The sequence below is a fragment of the Antedon bifida genome, chromosome 6, assembly GCF_963402885.1.
Source record: "Antedon bifida chromosome 6, ecAntBifi1.1, whole genome shotgun sequence".
Classification (NCBI taxonomy): Eukaryota; Metazoa; Echinodermata; class Crinoidea; order Comatulida; family Antedonidae; genus Antedon; species Antedon bifida.
The window spans coordinates 1,139,426-1,155,038 of NC_136231.1; the positions used below are offsets into that span (position 1 = coordinate 1,139,426).

The 15,613-nt window shown below is 31.5% G+C and overlaps 1 protein-coding gene across 1 annotated transcript; it reads left to right on the forward strand.

Annotated features, from left to right (window-relative positions):
- The first annotated feature begins 3,269 nt into the window (after window positions 1-3,269).
- LOC144845108 (thiopurine S-methyltransferase-like) lies at window positions 3,270-14,138 on the forward strand. Its single transcript, XM_078702259.1, has 8 exons — window positions 3,270-3,420; window positions 8,141-8,443; window positions 8,842-8,934; window positions 9,535-9,667; window positions 10,709-10,839; window positions 11,048-11,178; window positions 11,834-13,087; window positions 13,435-14,138. Exons 2-7 carry the CDS (start codon window positions 8,184-8,186, stop codon window positions 11,944-11,946), a joined length of 861 nt encoding a protein of 286 aa, XP_078558385.1. The 5' UTR covers window positions 3,270-3,420; window positions 8,141-8,183; the 3' UTR covers window positions 11,947-13,087; window positions 13,435-14,138.
- The last annotated feature ends 1,475 nt before the right edge of the window (window positions 14,139-15,613 follow it).

The window sequence follows — 15,613 nt, forward strand, 5'->3', positions numbered from 1 at the left end:
TTTGACATTCTTTATTTCCGTCATGCTTTGTAAAAAAAGAAAGATACTTCTTGAATATTAAACAGTGTGTCATATTAATAGCCTAGTCATGTAAACGACGACGTCAATGTTAACGTTATGTAGGCCTACGGTGAGTATAAGTAAGGCAATGTTCCTTCTCTTATCAGTGTGTCCAGTTTATTATCTGAGACTCGTCAATGTAGTATTTGATAGTGTTGTTGTTATTATTGTTGTTGTTGTTGCTGATGTTGCCTTTTATTTGTTGTTGTTGTTTGTTGCTGTTATTATTGATGTTGCCTTTGTTGTTGTTGTTGATGTTGCCTTTGTTGTTGTTGTTGTTATTGATGGTGTTGCCTTTGTTGTTTCTGATGTTGCCTTTGTTGTTGATTATGTTGCAATTGTTGTTTATGTTGCCTTTGTTGCCTTTGTTGTTGTTGATGTTGCCTTTGTTGCCTTTGTTGTTGTTGATGTTGATGTTGCCTTTGTTGTTATTGTTGTTGTTGTTGATGTTGCATTTGTTATTGATGATGTTGCCTTTGTTGTTGTTGTTGCCTTTGTTGTTGTTATTGTTTTTGTTGTTGATGTTGCATTTGTTGTTGTTATTGATGATGATGTTGCCTTTGTTGTTGTTGCCTTTGTTGTTGATGTTGCCTTTGTTGATGTTATTGTTGTTGTTGATGTTGCCTTTGTTGTTGATGATGATGTTGCCTTTGTTGTTGTTGATGTTGAATTGTTTTGTTATGCGAACGCATTTGAACTAGTCTGTATATATTATCAAGACAATCAAAGTATGTTGGCAAAAAGGAATAATAAAAAAGATTGTAAGAGAAGTGTCGGTCCATTTATATAACAAATACATTTTTGTTCTCCTCAGTTGTTTATACTGATGATAGCTTTTTTTTTGACAATGACATTTTTAGTTAAAACATCGTTCTCTTTATTTAAACAAGAAATGAACAGATTTACTTTGCTATGTTAATGTAAGAGTGTTTACTTCAGATTTACACTGGATGGTTGTTTACCCAACTTCAAAAGACAGATTATCCCTTCAATTCAATACTTTTGAGGCCACATGGATTGGAAAGGTTGAATTGTGGTAACAATTTGCTTTACCTGTGTTGTATTTACGACTGATAACCATATAAATAGATAGGCATTGTTCGTCGTTCGATAGTTTCAGTGACATAATAATATTATATTACGTAACTTATTCTGTGTAAATTCATTATTATTTGTTTAAATCAAAAGTTCAGACAAGAATATGAGATATAAAATTCTTGAATATTTGTTTACATGACCCCAAAGTACTACAATTAATGTTTATGACGTTATTCAATATTCCACGTAGAAAATACAAAGTAGACCTATAAACTGAATGTCAAAAGACTAAAACGTGTCACGTGTTATAACTAGTATAGCTAATTTACTCTACATCTTGGCAAAGATTTTGTTCAATAAAGATTTCGTGTCGGCGGCTCTTTAGAAGATTACCTTGGAAATATTTTTTTTAACTGTCAAAATTGGATTTTTAGAAAGTAGGTTTACTAAATACATTATCTTAACCAGACCTACTCTTTTTTTTTTAAATAAAAAATGGAATTATTGTGTTTTATTTTTATCATTTATACCGATTTTCAACTTCTGTTCAAAACCAAGATTAGATTGGCGTCGTACCAATGTCTGTTTTTCTGTTTGTTATTTCAAGATTTAGCAAAAAGTTGTAGAAACAACTAAAGGTAATACAGTATTTGTAGGGTGGCGATTGAGATAGTGGTCTGTGTTTTTACAAACATTTATTATTACAGATTATCATTTATTTGGTATATCTTGTCTTACTAAAGTTGAATTTGTGGGGGTGTATGTAATGTTACTTTAAATATTGTTTCTAAAACATACAGTAAATCTAATTATAGTACAAGATGCTTAGTATTAACTAAATATTAATATACAGCATTTTAGAAAATGAAACCCAGTCTAAAGAAACAAATATAAATCTTAATTGCGTTCTTTTACCATAGTCTAGTGATTATATTATACTTAAACGAAAGCTTCAGATTAAGAACTATAATCCGACTGTCTGGAATAATCACGTCAATAGTTTATCCATCTATATACAAATTTTATTACAGGAAATTGCCTTAACTCGCTCGCGGAAATTCTGGCAATGGAACGGAATTATCAATAATAATAATCGATATAACAAATTAATTGCATTATTCGATAAGAATACGTTGAAAGTATATAGGTAATATTATGCACTTTCAATTGCACTTATGCGGCATTACTGCGAAAAGAGCAGATAAAACTTCTGCGAACGCTTGCGAACTAAACTGCGTATTGATAATTGCCGCGCCGCCTACGCCAAATTTAAAAATTAGGGTAGTCACGAAGGTAATTTACTACACTGCTTGGTTTATATGTTTCGTCACATTGGTTCTTACCTATTATTGTGTTGAACTATAATTAGAAATACAATCAAAGTATAAGTCCCTAATTCCTAAACGAACCGGACATGTTTTGCTTGAAGAAACTTTAATTTATTTCCACAATATAACAACATATAATAGGCTATACACTAACATTATGATATCATGGTTAGTTAATAGATAAACTTGTATATAAATACAACGAAAAAAAGTAGTTCAGTAATGCGGCGTTTTTAAGTTTTACCCACCCAAAAACTTAGCAATAGCAAAAGCTCTGTCTACACTATCAAACTACTTTGACAAAAAACGTGTGATGTGCCCAAATATAGTGATATTCTCAAATATGGTAGTGGTATGACATCATCATGTTTAAACAGAAATTATTTCAAAATTATTTAATGAAGTTAAACTGATATGAAAATAGTAAAACATTGATCTGTTTACATTTATTCAAAATGTATAAATATACAATATATAAATATAAATAAATTTACAAATAAACGATCACAACTATAAATAACAATGCATTACCACAAAATGTTGGGTTATTGTTTTAAACCACAAGAGTCATTTCATATTATATGATATAATTTAAATATAATCATGATTGAAATTTAACAGTTACCACATAATTATATACTGAAGGTTTTCATGGGGGTGGAAGATAGTACCTGGAAATGTATCACTATCAAACACAGATCAACTCAAGGTGACTACTGTTGTTCCACTCTAACGCCTCCCCATACGCAGTGATTCACCCGACGTTTTCCGAATTCGACCGAAAGGACTAACGGAAGTACTGCTTCCTCGTCTGAAAATAGTTATGTCTAGAGAGTACTAGAGTAAACCACCATGCGTATGTATGTTATCACCTTAAAACCGGTACATTGCAATTAGTGTTCAGTCGTGTGCAAGGCCTCATTCGAGTAATACATCTTTGCCAATTTAAGTCTATAGTCATATTCAAGATAGGAAAGTTTAACAAGGATACCTGGTAAGTGTTGTCCATTATTATCTAGTACCTTATTTTCTATGGAGTTCCTAATCTCTAACTTCATATATCGCATTTTCACTTATAGGCTTGAGACTTGAAAGGTGCTTAAATAATATGATATTATTATTGTTGATACAGTTATTTCTGTCAATATAATCAAGTAGGTCTATTTTGTATTCATTGTAAACTCACTACACATAAAATACCCGCTATTCCTATATCTACAGCTGTAGCGTTATACTAGGCCTACCTGATTTGTTTTGATTTTGTATTTCACTTTATATATTGGGAACTAATAATACTAATTAACTAATACGAAATATAACTGTCAAAAATAAAGTTGACATCTTTATGTATGCTGTAGGAATCAATTGCCAGAAAAGAAGAAGAAAACAAAAATGAGGCTAAAATGGATGCAGTGTTTAAAAATAATGTTTTTGTATTGATTTTTAAAATGACAAGGAACCTCGCATAAGCATATTTAAATTAAAGAAAGAACGTATAGCAAATATACTTATATTTGATGGTACCATGTGACTGAATTAGGCATTTTCGATTCCAAACATTTTCCATGATATTTCCACCAAAACTAGCTGTCGGACCATAACCTGGCTTTTCAGGTGATACATACATATTATAAACATTTAAATTATTAATTATTTTCACTATTCAATAACAGAAAAATAATAAATTTACATTAAACAGTTATATCACATCAACAAATATTAACAGACATTTACAGACTATCAATACGTCTGAGAAACTTGGCAAAATGCCCGAACAGACGATAGACTAGCAAAATAAACAAAATCAAATTTGTAATTTTTAAATTTGCATATGGTATCTGTAGACGTATTCACCAATCAAACTTTAGTGAGATATTTCCTTTAAATACTAAGCATTTGATTTAGGTCAATACATATTTTAGTGACATTTATTTTAAATAGGAGCATTTGTAAATAGCCATATTTGCAACATGTATAATAATACATGATTTCTTTTTTTTTAAATGTGAAAGTTATGACGATAATGGACGATCATAAGAGTCCTGTAGTACCGGGCATATAAACATGTTTGTATAAACATCATTTTGTATTTTGAGGATTGAGGATATCCTTAATGATACATGATGCAGTGGCTCGTTACATACTTATAGCCGTCAATCTGCTAATTCTAATAGGCTTGTACAAACTCTCCAATATAGTATAGACTCCATTGTGGATTTAACTCTTTTCAATATAACTGTGAAGGATTTTCCATTAATTGTGTATACGAAAGGAAAACAATCATTATGTAATACTTTATATAACTATCTAGGTAACCAATCCGTCATGTTCAACTATGTCCAACGTCATACATTGCCAGCGGCAAAAGAGAATCTTCACCCTTAATTTAACATGTCTTCGCAGCCGGTTACCTTTTTCCAAAAATATCGTTCTTTTTGCTTATATTCAACGACGATAGACCAATATATTCATTACATTCCTATAATGTTTATAAAACACGATGTGACGTCAGTGGTGCACGAAAGAGAGACAAGGAGAACGATTTCAATCGATGACGATTATGCTATGACTTTGTGAGTCAACTCGGTATTTTTTGTGGAACACATTGATTTTTTTCCAAAACAAGTGTTACTTTTTTTTAATCGTTTACTTTGATACTTCTTGGCAAAGATGTTGTTAGATAACGAGTTCGGGTCAGCGGCGCTTCAGAAGATCAAATGTTCCAATACGGTATCATTATTATTCTTTTAAAATATCAATTCGAGTCTACCAACGGATTTTCTTTTTGGACGATACCAGTAATAAAATAAATCTTGAATCTAAGTAATCATTAGCAGTCTAACGTTAATACAACACGATATGGTTATACATCGGTTCATTAGGCCTACTTCCCTGACATGATTACAAACATTATCAAGTGACATAATAATCACATGCGTACATTAAAAATAAAAATCACAATAGGGTGTCATGGGAAATGCCTCAAATACAAAATAAATTGCAACGCAAGCCACGATAAAGGAGCCAGCTTTCTGTAACATAATTAGAATTCAGTTAGTCGTTTCTAATTCTTAGAAACATTGATTTGAATCATCAGTTGTGCCAATCAAAAACATAGCAAAAACCGATCATTTTGACCAATCAAAACGCTCAATACTTTAATCAGTATCCGGGTGTGTTTTTTTTTTGGTCATGGTTGATAGATATTAAACAAATTTTACATTAAAAAACAGGGTCAGCATTGATAACGCCCTTAATACATACCTGTGGTATACCTAATATTTTTCCACTATTGTCGAATGTGTTTCAAGTTCTGAGTTCCCATAACAACAGCTTGGTGGTTATGATGCTTGGCTACCACTCCAAGGGTCCTGGGTTCAAGTCCCGTCACATGTCAGGATTTTTTCTAAGGACAAAATTACAACTCCCCTCCCAAAGACTTGTAATAAGACTAAGTTTATGTAGAGCATCTTGTGTATATGTTTGTCTTGTGAACCTCTGAGGGTCCCTAATGATCAGCAATTGCTGGATGGATCACCCTCAATAAATATGGTACCAAAAAAAATCCAATGCATCATTTTAATTTCTTTGAGGTTTTATTCAAGTTACACAAATGCTATGAAATTCTGCCTCATTCAATTTAATCTAAACAAAACATTTATTTATTTATTTATTTATTTATTTATAAACTTATTTTACATGGATGACATTTTCATTAAAAATAATGTTCTTACAAATGGTCCATGATTAAAGAAATGCATGCATAATAATGAACAGTCATAAGTTACAAAAGTTACAAAAACATTTTTTTTTGTTTTAGATTATAGAAAGACATACAAGTACAATTACATTTATTTTTTTTATAACTCAATCCTTAAAATGATTCTCTTTGACAAGGTTTACAGATATACCGCGCCTCTATTAGGCATGTATTTTTTTATAGAAAAAGTGATTTTGCAGATCGTTATTTTCAAGTATTTATCGGTGTCTCACACTCATGTTGCCCTTCCTAATAACAGTGAATTTGTTTGATAAGAAATTAAAGTTACGTGCTTTCTAAAAGCTGGGGTCATACACAAAATATATTCAGTCATCAAAATGTACGCATAGCCGGAAGTGATTGTTTAAGAGATATGTGGGATATGTTGATAAAGTACATTGACTCGCTAACATCATGAAGTATGAATGGAAACACACAGCAGTTATATTAGATAGGCGATCCATTTATAAAAAAAATCATTTAGTAACAATTTAATGGTGTAAATTTAAAGTTCATACACACATAGTTTGTTAGTACGGGGAATTATTATTATTATTTATCATTATTATTTATATTCGTTTTATATGCCTCGCAACTGAATGTAAACCCTAAAGCTTGGTTCCCACTAGAGACAAAATTACAACTCCCCTCCTAAAGCGCAACGCAAATTAGTTGACCAATCACAGCTCATCCGAACTGTCGATTGTGATTGGTCAGTTGATAATTTATTGACGTATAATATATAAAATTAAACAATTTAATCTAGTTATATACAAGCACTTATGAACTTTCACCCGAATATAATATATAATTACATATACATTATAGGCCTAACTTACTGTGTTAACTCACTGCTTCTACATAACGTTACTTTTCATATTAGAAAATTTAAATATTTATGACATGTGATTGAGTAACTTATCAGCGTTCATTCAACTTTATGTCAGATTAAAATGTTAGGCAAGATTTCAAGTTTTTATAGAAATTAACAATTGTAAAACTACAATGGTACCGGAATCAGCTGTTTTGGGGTTTTTTTTTATATGATTTCGTCATTACGATGACTGTAACAGTAATTAAATATTTTAATCTTACACAAATTCGTATACATACTTAAATACAACTGTATTTAAGTATGTAGAGTTTTTAGAAGTCACTTATAGTGTTTCACAAACCATGGAGTAAAATTCCATAACAAGAGAAGAATAACAATCTATAAGGTCTCCTAAATTAAATTGTATTTATCTTTATTTTCAAGCTTATTATTTTTCTATCTTGATGAACTATCAAAGATAGAAATAAATACGGTGTTTTAGGCTAGGTATTAAAATAAAGTTTGTTTGAACTTAGGCAATCTTACTCGGTATTAAGCTTGGTTCCCACCTTGACGCAACGCAAGGACGCAACGCAAGGACGTAAGCGCACATTGCGAACTTGCCGTTGCGCTTACGTAGTCGTTGGTTTCAAGTGGAAAACCAAGATTTAGACCTACCTACCAATGTGGTTTATAAAGAGAAGATATTTCTGTTAACGAATACTGTACTTTAATGCTACAGATACGTATGTTAATGTGCCAAAGTTGAAAATAAATTTACATTAGTATTTTTTCAAAGTTGTGGGTGCACGATTTCCGGAAACATCACAATGACAATTGACACAATCTGTAACCATTCACACGGATTTGAAAGTCGATGGACAATATGTCAAATTCTATTGGCTTTAGTGGGATAAGCTTCATCTGCGTGCTATTCAATCGCGTCAAACTCAAACAATTACAAGTGCTCTTTCTAATTCAAAAGATTACTAAAGCTGTATTTTTAACAATCTTATCCAAATGAACCCAACTCAAGGTAGCATAATAGCCGCAGGTTTATTATTCAGCAGGTTCGTGTAGTATAAGAGCGTAGTGAAATTGTGATTTTAAAACAGATTTGTCGTTTGTTTGTAATTCTAGGAGCCAGTTTGAACATACCAGATACAGCAGCCGACAGTACAGTATGAGCACTGCAGTTATAAGGAATGGTGTAGACCCAAGTAAAACAATGTCGAACAACGCGAAGCGAAGAAAGATGGAGGAGAAATATGCAATCAGTAAAAAGCCATCTGAAAACGGACATAAAACTAATGGCGAAAAAGAGTGCGTTTTGCTGAGGAAAAATCAATTTGGGGATGTTTCGGACGGATTTATGAGTAATGGTGACTGGAAGAAGAGATGGGATAACAAACAGACAAAATTCCATAAAGAAGTATACCACGAGTAAGTATATCTAATTATTATATTATTTAAAATAATGTCAGTAAAAAGGTACACTTTATTCCTTAGACCACGTATTATTTGATTTGTATTTATCAGAAAATCACTTCAAATCTAAAGCTATTTTTATAATCATCTTCGCTTAATTCTTCGACACACGAAGTTTTGGCGGATTGGATTCAGGCGATCCGACAATCAACGACAAATTGCAAATCGAAAGACCTCGTTTAGGAAATATTACTTGTATTTTCAAAACATAACAATACACTATTTTAGTGCTAAGCACAAGATCATTGTATTTATAGTTCTATACATTTCAATAAAGGATATTTACAAAAGCATATCTACTTGTTTTTATAAATAAACTATTTACAATATCCTGTCTTGTTTGATAATTACAGCATACTTCTGAGTTATTATGACGCAATGGTGAATAACAAAACGAAGTGTAGATTTTTTGTTCCGCTTTGTGGAAAATCAGTGGACATGAAATGGTAAGTGAACCAAGACCAGACACTTTTTATTGGTCTGTGGGAATGAAAATGATACTGCATTCAACTTATTCTAGTCCATAATTAAACATTATAGTTAACACTCTTTTGATAAGTTATAGTAATTTTCATTATGACTCGACGAAATACCTTTCCCATGACTTCTAATATATATTAATTCAATTCAATTTATTTATTTCGTCAAGCATTCTGGCTCGAAAATTGTTTTGCTTGTCACGCATATAAAACATAAAAATATGATAAAATGGTTAAAATACAAACAGTACGACACCAAGGTGTAAAATACAAAAGCAACAAAATATTATATCAGAAGTCAGCATCAACTAAAAACAATGCAATTGTTTCGCATTAAATATACAGAGAGAAGTAACTTTAAAAGTTAACTTTCTATAAATATAAATGATCTTTATCAATGCCAGAGTGAGCCTTTTATAGTCGTTCAACAATACTGATTTTTATAGTGAAACGCCCACAATTAAATACTTTTACTTTGTGGTACAATTGCCAGAATTTTCAATTCACTCTGAGATAATGAAAACCATTATGCAAAACTAATTTTATGTATACGTTTATTTATCAAAGGTTATTAGATAAGGGTCATTCTGTCGTAGGATGTGAACTAGTAGAACTTGGAGTACAGCAATTCTTTAGGGAACAAGACATTGAATACACAGTAGAAGAAATTCCAAATATCACAAATGGCAAATTATACAAGGTAGGTTGTTCTGTTTTTATGCAACGACCAAAACGGTTCCAAAGTTATAACCCATGCTAAAACTATTTAAAGTTGAACATCATACCTTTATATTGACTGATAATAAAATTAAACGATATAAAACTCACAGTACAGTAAAATGTAATGAAGTCCTAACTACAACAATCTCATAGAGGAACAATCAAGCTAGCAAATTAATCTCCTGTACTATTACCAGTATGGGAAATCCATTCACGTCCTGCTTAAGTGACCATTCAAAACCACAGACGATGACCACCCCCTTTTAATTTGACCCTATATATTACCAATCCTAGCTAACACCTACACATTTTGAAATTATTTTCTTCGAATAGTCATATCAAGCTACATATGTTTTTATCATTATCTCATTTACTTTATAACAATCCTGATGCATTTATTAGAGGCACTGGTGCATGGGGTTCGGTTTATTGTAAATTTCCACTGGCTAATAAACTAATGCTGATTCATCTACTGCATCAAACTATACTGTATCTCTACATTATGTCATTAACTTTCCAGTATCATAAACAATCTGTAATACAATGTCACATATGTATCACAAGTGGTGCGGCTACGAAGCTCTGTCTACACTATCAAACTAGTTTGATAAAAAAAGTGATATGCCCAGATATGGTAGTGATATGACATCATCATGTGGGCACATCACAATTTTGTCACATAAAGTTTGATAGTGTAGACATAGCTTTATATGTTATAATCAGGTGTCACATGTTATACACACATGACACTGTATTACTGAATTACCTATGATACTTGAAAAACTGTAGATACAGTACCAAGAATCGCCTATATAAGCATGTTTCTAATATTCTAGCTAGATAAATTTATGGTAGATAAACGTTGTGACAATGGGCTCTTCTTTATCCATCTTCTCTAGAGAAACTTTGTCTATCTAAGATTAACTGGTACTAGTTGAACTAAAGTTATTGTTGACATATACTAAATTACAACCAAATGTGTGGGTAAATATTACTACTATAAAACTTTGATTACTTTTAGGGCGTCAAAGACGACATTTGCATCTACACATGTGACTTCTTTAAGATAAATTCAGCAACGACTGGAGGCAAATTTGATTGTATCTGGGACCGTGGATCATTAGCTGCTATTAACCCGTCAGACCGCAATAGGTACGTTTAAATATTTGACTGTCTTGTATGTTAATGGGGTATGATATTTCATCAATAGTACCGTAAACGCATACGTGCAACAATGTCAGCTTTTCAATACACGTTACAATTTGTGACTTTTCACTGACAATTTTATTTGATATGGCTAGTTCTATAGAAGCAGGTTCGGAAAGCTAAAAAAAACAAAGTTATACTATTTCTATTTTAGATATCATGACGTAATTTTGGATTTATTAGAAGAGGATGGTCGTTACTTATTGGATGTATTTGAAGTAGACCACAAAGAGTTTGCCGGGCCACCAAATAACTTTTTAAAAGAAGACATTCACAAACTATTTGGTAACTATACAATATCATGATCTTTATACCTTTCTACTAAAGTTTCCAAAGTTTGCTAGTTTGTTTATTTATAAACTTATTTTACATGGATGACATTTTCATTAAAAATAATGTTCTTACAAATGGTCCATGATTAAAGAAATGCAGTGTACGAAGACCAGCTGACAAACTGCAGAAATATCTTTTTGTGAACTCAGCGAAACAAATAATTTACACTAGTAAACTTTAGTTTGCTGAGCACAAGCAGTTCTCAAACAAGTTGTATAAAGTTTTCTAGTATACTAGGCCTAGCTCGGAAATGTTATCAAACCTGTCTTTAAACTGCAAGTCTGCTCGTGTCTACAAATGTAGACGAGGCTTTAGTCTACACTAGAAACCAAACCTTTGTTTGCAAACTCCGAATTTGTCACTATTTGGAGAAGTTCGTGGTTTCTATCTGACATTATAGTTACTGGATCGTCTGGTATTTTGTCCATCTGTATAGAATAACGTGACTACAAAACTGTTATTTGATTGGCTGAACACCACATTACCCTGACATACGCAGCGCCGCACTGACTAAAACGCGTTCAACCATTACCAAAAGATACTGTTACCTTGTTTTTAGTTTATTTAAATTATTGATTTAAATCTTATTTTGTTTTTGTTTTTCCAGAGGAAAAATGCAATGTTGAAGATCTAAAGAGAAGAAATGCAATGACCAAATGGCAAAAGCAATGGAATGTTGACTACTTTTACGAATGTGTATACATGTTAACGTTTAAGTAGTTCAATCTACAAAACCAAAAAGAAGATTTTTTGTATGTTAAGTTATAAAATGGATACTTTAAATAAGTGAATATTAAAGCCAAGCAGCTAGCGCAGCTGTATCGGGTACAGGTATTGATAACATAGCGGAATAGCAAAAATAGTTGGTAAATTATATTAATTTATGTAACTTCATTTATGAGTGATCAAATTAACGAAGTTTATTATTGATTGATTATTGATGAAAGTATTTACTAAATAAACTAATTTAATAATGATAGTGTTTAACACAAATTGGCCACTGAAGAAAAAAATACAAATATGGAATTCACTAATTTATGGACAGACTATTATTATATATATATTTATGTTTGAATTAAGATGTCCTAAAATGAAACTTTGATGAAAATAGTTGTCGTCTGAAATTTGCCATCTACACACAAGACGTCTACACAGAAATGACGGTAATTACGTGTATTAAACATTGCCTGCATAAAGCATTTGAACTAAAACAGCACGTATGATGTTGCGAATAGCTAAGCAAAACGATGAGTTCTAGGTCTAATGTTAGAACTAATTATTGTACATTCACCCGCGAGATTTCCTGCACTTCATCGTCAAGTACAGAAACCAATTTAAACATAATGTATAATTAATCAAACTAAAAATAGCTTGCATACTTCGCAATGCATATGATATTTAAATCTGTTTTCCACTAGGCAAATTTATTCTCGCGCGAATCGAAAGCATTGACCAATGCGCATTCATATACTCTTTGTGACGCAATAAATTGCCCAACCAATCAGAATGAATATATTCGCCTTGTGGAAAATATGCTTTACGTGTCGGTATTAATAATACGTTAGTTGGATAGTTTGTTTTCGGAGATCTGAACTTTAGAATAGAGAAATGCCATTTGAATCGATTGATGTTTGTAATTAGTATGTAATGTAGATATTGTTAGGAAATTAACAACGAGTCCATTGTAACAGTACTGTGGTTTGAAGCATTTTTTCAACATATATAAATACTAAATGTTTGTCAAACGAGAAAATATGCACTGTATATACCTCGCTCGTGTGGCGATTTTTTTTAATGTTCAAAAGCAGTAAGGAGAGAGGCAGGAAAAACATAGGCCTACCAAATCGATTACTTTAAAGATGTATTGTCCTCCAAAAACATGAAAAATGAAGATTAATTAAATCAGACTTTGAATAGGTTATTTTGTAGTTTTAATCAAGTTAATCACTTCCGTAGAAAAAATGATTAAAAAAAATTATGTTTTCCCTTATAAAATGACTAAATAAATGGTTAAATTCAACCAAAAATCCATTGGCTGGCAGCCAATTTGACTATTTTTTGCTTTAAATTATAGTTTTTCAGGTAAATAATTTTTTTTTCGATCTAATTTTTGGTCAAAGTGGATAATTATTATGTGAAATTTAAATGGCACATTCAATAAAAAAATGTAAAATTATTTTGTCAGGGGGACAATACATCTTTAAGTAGGCCTAAATACAATATCTTAATTCCCATAAGCTACGGTATCATTTAGAATACTCTGGTATTCATTGTAATTTTTAATTTAAATTATTTATAAGATGACGGTTATTCGAGTATCAATATGAAAACATTTTTTTCTTCTCAAAGTCTATCACAGTGATGTAGTTATAATTCAGTGATGAGGTCGATAGAAATTGACATTTTGTGAGACCGAAATTTAGCTAGCCATAGGCCTAAATCAACTAGCCAATTCTATGGGTTGATAGAGTAAATGCCAGTTTACACAGACGAGCGGTAACGGTAGTAAAAATATAGAACCTATGTTATTCCTTATATGGCCATTTACACACAACGCGGACGGACGGATTTCGCTCAGGATAGATACATACGTTGGACAAGCTCCGCGGTTTCCGTTTACCGTTACCACTTGTCTGTGTAAATTGGCCTTAAGCCTAGATATTTTGCAGGTGGGTCATCAGCCTACTTTTTGATTCTTTTATAAAACTATGGTGTAAATGTGTACAGCCATTCAGAGACCTTCCTCTAATTTGAATATCGTTTATACGGTTATCGTACCACTTATGAAAATGAGGACATTCAATAGTTTGCTTTTGGAATAAGAAACAGGACTTACATTTTTTATTAACACTGTATAGACACACAGACTTTTAATCAATATAGATTTGATGGGGAATTTGACAATAAATAACGAAAATAAAAAGGTTATTGCGTTCTTTCTTGTTCAACGTTAAAAATTAAAGGAAAAGCACAATTATTAATAATCTAATTTCTTCAAATGGAGAACATTGGCAGAACAGAACATACTTTTAGCCAATATAGATTTGATGGGGAATTTTGACAATAAATAACGAAAATATAGACTAAAGGTTATGATTACGTTACTTTATTTTTAAAACTTAAAAACTAAAGGAAAAGCAACAAGATATTATTAATCTAATTTCTTCAATTGGGAAACATTAGCAGAACAGAAAATACTTTTAATCAATATATATTTATGGGGAACTTAGACAAAAAAAAGGAAATAGACTAAAGGTTATTGCCTTTCTTTCTTTTCAAAGTTAAAAACTAAAGGAAAAGCAACAAGGTATTAATGATCTAATTTCTTCAATTGGAGAACATTAGCAGAACAGAACTGACTTTTAAACAATATAGATTTGATAGAGAACTTCGACAATAATGAAAATATAGACTAAAGGTTATGATTACGTTCCTTTCTTTTTCAAACTTAAAAACTAAAGGAAAAACAACAAGGTATTAATAATCTAATTTCTTAAAATTGGAGACCATTGGCAGAACAGAAAATACTTTTAACCAATATATACTTGGTGGGGAACTTAACAATAAATAATGAAAATATAGACTAAAGGTTATGATTACGTTTCTTTCTTTTTCAAAGTTAAAAACTAAAGGAAAAGCAACAAGGTATTAATAATTTATTCTCTTCAAATGGAGAACTTTGTCAGATTAAAAAATGGACCACCTTTCATGAATAGTGAAACTATAAAATCCTAGTTACATGTTGACCGGTTATAAAGAAAAACAAGAACATTTTGTAATATTTTTTGATAACACACATACAGGCATAATTATTAGAAGGGTCGCCAATCGTCTATGTTGAAGTAGAAAAGATTTGGCAAATCGTGCTAATATGATGGTTAACATCATCGTAAAACTAAACAGAGATTTGTTAAATAAATATTTTCAAAGGATTTCTATACACAACTTCCAGTCGGCATCTTTTAAAAAAGGACTGCTTTGTGTGATAGTCTTCGAGAAATAAAGCCCGCGGCTAAGCTTGAAGCGACCTTATTTATTTGGAAAAAGTGGTTTAGACGGTAGCAAACAACACACATTTGACAACGTAACGCCAGAACTTGTAAAGCTCGGTCTACACTATCAAACTAGTAATATGCACAAATATGGTAGCATATGGGCACATCACATTGTCACATAAAGTTTGATAGTGTAGACAGAGCTTTACTATTTTATTGTGTCAAATCGGTGATTGTTTACTTGACACAACGTACCTCCGAATTAGTAATACCGGTATATCTATAACGTTCATGTCTATGTACAGTAAACATTTTAACACACACTCAAGTGCTATTCCATCCGATTTTCAATAACGGTATAACTTGTTCAGTATCTAAAGCTCTGTCTACAC